Below are 9,741 nucleotides of genomic sequence, written 5' to 3'. Positions count from 1 at the left end.
GCTCAGTGACTGAGGTTGCAAGAAACCTGAGCCAAGGCCCACCCCCTCTCCAATCCCATATGAGTACAAAAATTTGGGAAAAAAAAAACCTTGGGAAAATTTATGCTTACAATCACCTCATTAAAAGGCCAGAAGAGACAAGCTAATAACCAAAAGCTTAATCTCAGATCACGAGTGACAAGTAATTAGCATCCCCAAAAACCTAATGAAGTTGCCACACTAATGATGCTGTTTGACAGATCAAAACCATGTGAGTAACTGAAAAGCATGCTTGTAGCTGCACAGTGTGAGGGGTCTAGAATAAAATACGTTTCTTAACACAAGCTCCATCCACATCAGAAATGCTCACCCACTAGCAGCAGTGCTGCTACAGCTCTATCAGCAAAGCCCTTCCACTGAACCTGGTTTAAAAGCAGCAATGCACCAAGCAAACTCTGCCTCTCTCAACAACCTGCCCCATACTCTACTCTGGAGCTAACTTATTTTACCTAAGATCCATAAAAGGAAGCTCAGAGAAATGCTAATTGGCACCTATAAAAACCATGCCAATTTGAGCTAAAGAACAGTGCAAAATTCAATTACAAGAGAGAAATGCCTTTATCAGCCACTAGGGGAAGCTGGCTTCTAGTTTTACCTTTTGGTTTCGGGGCAAGTCTTGAGCATTTGCAGGAGGATTGAAATTCAAAACTAGTCTTCGAAACTCCAGTAGGTTAAATAATGACTGAAAAGGAAAAAAAGAAAATTAATAAACGTTTAAGCATTTCTGTAAACAATACAAAATTCTTCCAAATGTGCCTTAGTGAACTAAATGAAATGTCAAACACATGAAATGCTGAAGTTTCATTTCAGCTGTATTATTTCACTTAACATTGTGAAACATATTTTCGACAGAAGACAATTATTTTTGATTAAGCTGTTTTCTTAGCAAAAAAACCCTTCCTTACAGTTAATCACATTAATCAGAGCAATAATTTTAGATGAGGGGTAAGTTACTTTTTACAAGAACTTTATTAATTGTATAATGGTCAGTTTTCAAAACACAATTAAAGCCTGTTTAGCCATGAAAATTCATCTTGTAGCTCTTCTGTCATTACCTCCTAAGTGCACAGAGAGTACATTTGTATATGCAACTTAAATCCACTTGCAATTATCTGGTTTGCATTCTGTCCACTCCTCCTATTATTATAGGATTTGAATACTGTACATTAGAGCAAGGAATTTGGATTATACATCTTTGCAGGTAAGGAGCTGATAACATTCTCATTTTACGATCAGTAAGACATGAAAACAGGTGTCTACAAATGCACCCACAGAACCCCACAGCATAACACAGAGCCTGAAGCTAAGAGAGTACAAGAACAAGACAACTCCCAGGTTGCAAAAATAAAAGTCCAAAGCAGTGGCTGAGAACTGAAGTCCTTAGCACTTGTGTAACTGCAGGCAGAAAGCACTTTAACTAAGGTTCACTTCATTACCACAGATTAGCATTTTAATGAAGAAAGGGTAGCAGAAGAGGTCTAAAGTATTTTAAATGTGCCCATCAGAGAAGCACAGGAAAGATTTGCCCTCCTATTCATCCCCTTTGGTTTTACTATGTATAATTAACTTCCCCCCAACCCGATCACATATTGCTATTTATTTTGGAAAGGCAGAGCTTCCCCACCCCAGCAATAAACTTTGATCCCACAACTTGTCTTACACAGGTAAAGACTGGAGTTACAGACCACAGCAGGTTTAATAAGATTTCAAACCCTCAGCACCAATAAAGTGAAAATCAAATTGTGAAGAGGCACTGCATTTATTCTAATAATTTAGAACATGTTGGTAGGAAAAAAATGTTTGTCTGAAATTGCAACATTCCTGACTCTCCTCATGAAAGAACCTGTACCAAGTTTAACCTCTTCCCATGCTCCACAGTACACTGCATCTCCAGCAAAATGAAAAGGCTAAAGTTGTCTTTCCTAATTTTTTCGGTTTAAAAATAAAATAATAATAAAAAAAAAAATCAAAAACAGCAACCAAAAAAGATCTTTCTGACCTTGCTAAATCAACACAGACAATTAAGTAGTCAAACTTTTTTTTTTTTCCTGCTTTGCTGTTCAAAATACAGGTTCCCCTTTTATCCATCCTTGCAGAGAAGGGAGATTAAAACACAGAGTCCTTTGTTTACTTACTCAAAGCATAGAAAATGTTAATATTTAATTCAAGTGTCATTCTAGAAGTTGATACTAATTGAAGTTATGCCTCATGATGTAACAGCACTCCACTGGTGTGCTCTTCATCAAGCAAAACATAGCAATGTCGTACGTACAAAATAAACCAGCTGCTGAAATGTAATGTCCAAAGACTAACTTCTCTCCATGACTAATCCAACTGCCATCAAAGTGCCAAGTAGCTGAGCTGGCCAATTTCATAACACAGACACATGAATTAAGTACAGAAAACTGTACTAAAGTTTAGAATTTTTGCCTGGCATTCAATCTGCCAGTTTTTCACAAAACTTGTATTTCTTTAATCCAGGAACTCTAAACTGTGAATGTGTAACTCCGTGCCTTATTAAGCTGAACAAACCTATTTCTGCAAGCTGCTGAGAATAATTATGAGAATTGTCTGATATGCTCTTTTCTTCTTTGACTTTGTTCTACTCAAAATTTTTTATGCAAGACATTTAGTTATTACAGTTTTCTCCAAAACAGCTTACGCTATGAGTGGTTGTACTGAGATGCAGCAGAACATTCACGGTTAGTCTACTGCCAACACCACTAATGCTAACAGGACAGTATCATGTTGTAGCTTTTGTATACTGAGCTAAATCAACTTCAGGAAACTTTTATCTTCATTATACTCCATCTAGGTGCAGAACCCAGCATTTGGTCTCATTAAATTTCATGCCACTGATGATCGCCCAATGCTCTACTCTATCTAGATCCCTCTGCAAGTTCTCTTGTCCCTTAAAAGAGTTAACAGCACCTCCCAGTTTGTTATCATCAGCAAACTTGCTAATGGTGCATTCGACTCCTGCATCCAGATCATTGATAAAAATATTGAACAAAGGTCCTACTAAATCATGGGGCACTGGACAATTCTGCCAGAAATGCTGTCACCCAATGATCAGAAATCTCTGGGCCCTCCGATCCTGCAATTAACACATGAGTGGAAACTGCAGGGTCTTTACCAAAGTTTATGTTTGGGTTATGGTGTTGCAGAACTGTTGATTTTGCAGCACTTATGAACAGAATAAAAAAGGGTGTCATTTTAAAAAAAAAAAAAAAAAAAAAAAAAGAGAAGATAATTTCCCAGAGGTATGTATAAACAAGTATACAATAGGCATGCCTGAGACCAATCGATTTTTGTGCCCCAAGTACCTCAAGGATGAGCCTACGGTTCTTCCAGAGGTAAGGAGATAGAAATGAGCTCACCTAAGCCCTCACTGGAGCAGAGACCTGCCATGGCCAGCCACCCCAGGGCTTCAGAAAGGAGATAGGCAAAACAATTCCCAATCTGCCCAGCCGTCTGCTGGCCAGGCTTCCTACACCCAGGGCAGGCGATGCCATGGAGCAGAAGCTGTTCTTCCGCAGCCACCAAGAGAGCCACAGCAGAGACTGTCCCTGGCCCGAGTGCCACCCACTGGCCCCCAGCCTTCCAAACACATTGCATGGGGCAGCACTTGATCTCTCACCCACTTGGCTTCAGCAACAGAAAGGTGTCAGGAGTCCCAGTGCAAGAAAACACGCTGGATCTAAAAGGCAGATACTTCGTATCTACTGGCCTCGATCAAATAGGCTTAAATTTACCAATGTAAAGCATGCAAAAGTTGGGCATGCAAGAAAAATTCTCTAAAAGGTGGGGATTTGGGTTTTGGGTGTTTTCCCAGTGTATTTAAACCTATTTAAAAAGCTGTCACCTGAAAACTTGACCAAGCTAAGGCTAAGATAAGCTATAACAACTCAAATTATCATGAAAATCAACAGATTTTCAGAATGCCTCCACCCTATTATGTCAATTTGGGGACGGAACAAAAGAGTAAATGAAAATGAGAACGAACAACAACAAAAATCCAACATCAGTTTAGGGTGTTCAAACTAACGGTGCTGAATGACAACAGCCATACTGTGGCTTTCCCCTGCTATAGGTGGTGATGATGCAGACGTATTTTCTGTCATGCCAGAAAGAGCTAGGTAGAGTTGTAGCTTCAAGACTAAGATAATACAAACATTCACTTCTCTAAGTAATGTCTACCCTCATTATATAGAGTCCAAACACAGTTTCAGAATATAAACTGCCTTTGTTTCACCTAAACCACCCTGCCTATCCCTTTTTCCCCCTTTAATGTCTAGGATTATCAAATATAAGGACCTTGGCAGAATTTAGGTTGCCTGAGTAAAGGATTAATTCTTAACATTCAATAACTGTGATGCTACATTAATACTGCAAGAATATAAATTAGTCAGCATATTAAATTCATAAAAGCTTGGCATGCAACAGAGATCATTAGGAGCTGCAAGCAGAGTCCTAAAATAGTAAAGGTACTGACATCAACCATACTTGGAATAAGAAAGCAGTACTTCTGTGTCTAGATAAAAGATGACCTATCAAGCTGCTGCACAGAGCTTTAGACAGGCTCTCTCTGATGGATTCTTGCAAGTTCTGTAAGCTCAAGGCACTAAACCTAGCTGTTTCAGTAGCAGATGTATGAAAACCTTTTGGTTTGACTAGCAATTTTGTATTTTTTTTTCCAGAACAAAAAAGCAAAAAAAATTGTACAAGAACTGGGGAATTTTAATATTGATCACCTTTCTACAGGTTTACATGAAAACCATGACTTTATAATGCTATTAACATAGCCATCTATGGGGGGACAGTGATCACTGCTCAGGGACGGGCTGGGCATCAGTCAATAGGTGGTGAGCGATTGCATTGTGCATCACTTGCTTTGTATATTCTGTATATTCTATTATTATGATATTGCTTTTTTTGCTCTACTGTTTTATTAAAGTGTCTTTATCTCAACCCACAGGTTTTACCTTTTTTTCCGATTCCCTCCACCATCCCATTGGGGCGGGGGGGGGGGAAGAGGGGGAGAGGAGTGAGCAAGCAGCTGTGTGGTGTTCAGCTGCCTGCTGGGTTAAACCACAACAGTAACCAAAACCTAAATATATCACATCAATACAGCTTGAAAAGCAACTCTCCGGCAGGGGGAAAGAAAAGTATGGATTCCTACAGAGCTCCTACATGACATGCTTCAGGTACTGGCATTTAGCTAAAACATTATCTTGTGCAAGTTGAAAGCTTATATATGCATTAACACATCGCAACACCCATTTGCCTCATTTAGTCACCTGGGGCCTTTTATACATTTCCAATTTTACATTTATTCAGATTCTAATGCCACAAAACAGAGACCATATCTACCTTCATTTTGTATACCAAGCAGAAAACAATCTTAAAGAATGAATACATTACTATTGTTCTAAAAATAAAAAGCAAAAATAGAGCTCTGCCTATGTCATTAAGTATATTATTTGGAATACTTTGACTCTGCCAACATGACAAATCAGACTTACGTTCTCATTTCACTTTATAAACAGTTTTGGTGGTTTACTGTATACAGAGCTACTTTTAGTGGCGTAGCTCGGCCATTATTAGGGTTAACTTGTTATTCAGGCCAATAATCTAAACCAAAGAAAACGCAGAATGCTGTGGAATGTATGCTCCCACCTGCAAACATTACCATACGTTCCTTCCAATAACACCAAGAACTATACATTTACTAGTTATCAATATTTTAAGTGCCAAGGGTTCAAAATAAAGTACTTCTAAATACTGCACTTAGGCTTATTAGTGACTTAACATTCCTGCATGCCTCAGACTGAATGTTAGTGTCCAGCAAAGCTCAATATTGCAAAAACATAAGCAACTTCACTGGCAACTAAGTCCACTGCTCTCCAACTTTCAAGTCTTTTGGACTCTATGCCATTGACTTGGGAGAATCACTTCTCCCTCCCTCATTAAGGCCTTCCCCACTTTTTCGATTTGTTGACCTATTTTACTATTGTACCTTTCAGTTCATATTCTTGAAATTACTTCTCTCACATCAATGTACATGAAGCAGCTGTTTGTCATCGCTGCACTGGCTGCTCCGCTCCTGCGCTATGCTCCGTTCCACCCAGCACCTCCTTATAACTCACACTGGGGCTACTGCTGCTCCACTTGTACACATCTTATTCATGGAGTGCTAAATCCCGCTTTCAGAATAGAGGCTAATGACAGGCATTAAATGTCATCATCAGGCCCTCATTTGCATGGCAGTAAAAGTCAGCAAGCATAAATACAACAAGAATTCTTTCTATAATGCTTAAACTAAAAGAAAACTGACTGCTATATGTATATGCATATTAAACACATTTTACTTACAGTATAGAAAATAATTAGTGTAACAAGGCTATAGAGAATATTAAATATGTTTTGTCTTAAGCACACAGCAGCCCTGTGTGTTGTCTTCTACCTTTCAGAGAAAAAAAAAAAAAAAACCCTTAAGAAAATGAGGAAGTCACCCAAAACATATTCCTGACATTGCTTCTTTCCATACACTGAGAACCTGGACCAGTTAAAAGCCTTCATGAAAATCCTTGCATTCTTTAGAGAATTGCATGTAAGGAAGAGGGAAGGAAAGAGAGGAAATCAGCTTCAGAGCTGGGACTTGAGCAGGTTCCTGTTCAAACTTCGTTGTGAAAGTATAGGAGGAGGAGTTTTTCCTCTCTCCCTCTCTGAAAAAACCCTCCTACAGACAGATAGGACACTACCTCATGGCTGAACGTCAACAGAACCACCCCACATGTACAGTTGCAGCAGTCAGGAAAACATTTAGCATTTTCAAAGTCACAGAGAGATTCAATCCCAGCTCTTAAAAGCTTCATAAAGTATTTCAAAAAGGACTTTTTTATTTATAAACAGCATTTTATTTATAATCAGCGTTCCAAAATGCTGAAAAGCAAGGTACAAAATGCAGCTTTAAACTGTCATGTTTTGCTTTTCCAGAAGGCTGAGGTATAACATGGAAGAAGATGGAAAACAGCTTTCATACTGTTTGATCTAGAAAGTCAAACTAACTTAAGACCTCTAGCAGACTTGGGCTAAGTCAACGTTTTAAACAAACAGCTCACCATGGTATTACCAGCCCACATTTAGAGAACATGTACTTGTTTATAGCAACAAACTCGGAACATTACTGCAATTCAGAAGACCGATAACTATGATATGAGATGTGTCCAGAAGAATTCATTTTATACTTGCATCTTGGCACATACTAAAAAATGCCATTCAACCACTCCTCTACTACATGTTCAAAGCAAGGAAAAAAAAAAATTTGTTAGGACATAAAATAACAGCCAACATTTCCTTACATGGTTACAGTTTTCAACTTCTTGCCTAAATGCACAACAACACGAAATAAGTTTGTGGTATAACTTTAAACACCACACCTAACCAGTGCAATGGCTTTATGCCCTTCTGAGCCTAGGAACTGCACATAGGACCACAACCCAACACTTACTCTGTATCCTTAATTTTAGTTAAATGAACAACTACTTATGAGTCAAAGCTAAAGCCATCATCCATTAAAGTTTTCCAACCCTTCGCAACAGAAATTTTACACATTAAATACCGCTAAATATAAGGTAAGAGTTTGAAAAATCGCACAAACAACCCAAGGGAACTGGAGACCACAGAGAAGAATAAAAAGCAGGGAAAGGAGCATCTTGTCAGCAAATATCATAGGATGACTAAACTTGGAAGTGACAGGTCGATCTTTACTCAACAGGGGAATAGAGGGAGTGACGGAGGGAAGGAAAGCAAGAAACTAGATTTCCAACATCATTATTCTTCTGCCCATGAAACTCTACAGAATAGTTTATATCATATCCCCCCACCCCACCCCTGCTCCAGGCTGTTCCACAGAGAAAAGTCGAAAGAAAATACTCCACCAATGACCATTTTAACTCAAACAGAGATTATGCACTGGGTGTTCTTCAGCACGCAGCCTTCCATTGCATGCCCAGGGAAGTGAGGGAGTTGCATACAATGTACACATATGCAGCTCTTATTATATAATGCTAGGCTTTTTGGTAATAAAGCACTACCACATCATCCATCACTATCTTTTCCATTCAACACGATAAACAGGAGAAACAAAACAATGCAAAAGTTAGATAGTTCTAGTAGGCTGCTTCAAAGATGGTAAGAACAATAGCTGAGCCACCAACTGGGAAGAAAATACTTCCTTGCTTCTCACCCATCAAGCTGGCTTGCTTCTTCCCAGAACTAAAAGCTTGGGATCAAAAGAGATCCTAAGCCCAAATATATTGACATCAGAAACAAGAAGGCTGCTCCTAAACACAATGCAACAAAGTAAAATGCCAGAAGTGGTCTTATGGACCCTGAAAATAAAAGTTAAAGAACAGTCATAGAAATTTATGCTTGCAAGATGGTAGTTTGTTAATTCTTTGTTCTGCAAGCTATGCACTTTTGGGGAAGGAAAAAAATAATAAAAAATGTGTCATTTTTGAATGACTAACCAGACTGACAGACTCCAAGAGAAAAGAGTGTGGAGATGCCAAACCCCAGCTGTCCTGCTGAGATAACTCATTTGGTAAAGGGAGGAGCTACAATCTGGACAGGCCCTTGGGAAATCATGGGACCCAGGAAAACGCTCCACCTCCTACTTTAGGAATGGGACTGGGGGGAAGGGGAAATAGAGCAGCATTTACAATATAACTTTCATGTGATTCCCCAAACACTTTCTTCCTTCCATCGCAAATCTGTCTTAGAGCACTGAGTGGACGATATTTGCTAAACAAGCAACTACTTGGTATCTCCCACAACACCTTTTTCAAGGGGCAAGTACTACCAGGGCATTATTTCTCACACATGACTGAAACCCTAACTTGGAACTCCAAAAGACAGTCTCATGCAATGTCTTAAAGCAAAACACCTGGGAGACAACAAGCCGACAGACACGATTCCAATAGCGCATCCGTGCCGTAAGAGTTACCTGCCTTCTACATTCTATGTCCTGCAACCACTTAACTTGTGCTCAGCATGACACAAAGGAGCTGCTTCACAGGCTTGGTAAATGTATTATTTATAAGCCATTTTCAGACTATAAACTCTTAAATCCAAGGAAAATTGTGAAGTTACCTTCTTACAAGGGAGCTGCTGAAATCTACTGCAAAAAAGGAAGTAAAACCATGTAGCAGTACATTCCTGTTTTGTTTCTTTCAAGAACATTGTATCTTAAGTTCTATTTCAAGAGCAGAAGATATATGCAGTTACAATAATGAGAACAAAAAAAAAAAAAAAAAAAAAAAAAACACCACCACACAAGCAACCTTCTAGAAATATTCTAAACCCTCAAGGTTTAGGGATCCTTCCATAAAAATTAATCTAACTAAACAGTAGCAAAAGCATGTATGGGTGAACTCCTGTCAAAAATACAGGTTTATTACAAGTTCAAGAGGAGGTGGGAAAATCGTTGAGGGACTTGATTCTTTTCTTGGCAGGTAAGGAAAAAGTGAACATGCTTTAGTACAGTTCTATTTTGACATATTTTCTTCGGGACTCAGTTTTAAACTCAAGTTCTTATCAAGCCAGAAGTCTTTAACAGCAAGACAGATTTTTAGAAGCTATGCTGTGGAAAAGTTATTACTGTTCATTCTAATGATGCTGAACATAACTGTTAGTTCC

At 38.8% G+C, this 9,741-nt stretch overlaps 1 protein-coding gene across 1 annotated transcript in view; it reads right to left on the bottom strand.

The window, feature by feature from the left end:
- USP25 (ubiquitin specific peptidase 25) overlaps nt 1–9,741 on the bottom strand; it is a 71,875-nt gene that overhangs the window by 41,110 nt on the left and 21,024 nt on the right. The window contains exon 4 of the mRNA XM_035896413.1: nt 635–721. Coding sequence (XP_035752306.1) covers nt 635–721 — 87 coding nt within the window. The remainder of the gene's footprint in view (nt 1–634; nt 722–9,741) is intronic.

This window comes from Egretta garzetta, unplaced genomic scaffold (assembly GCF_000687185.1).
Source record: "Egretta garzetta isolate BGI_Z169 unplaced genomic scaffold, ASM68718v1 scaffold45, whole genome shotgun sequence".
NCBI classification, from domain to species: domain Eukaryota; kingdom Metazoa; phylum Chordata; class Aves; order Pelecaniformes; family Ardeidae; genus Egretta; species Egretta garzetta.
This window is presented reverse-complemented; position numbering and strand designations above follow the sequence as displayed.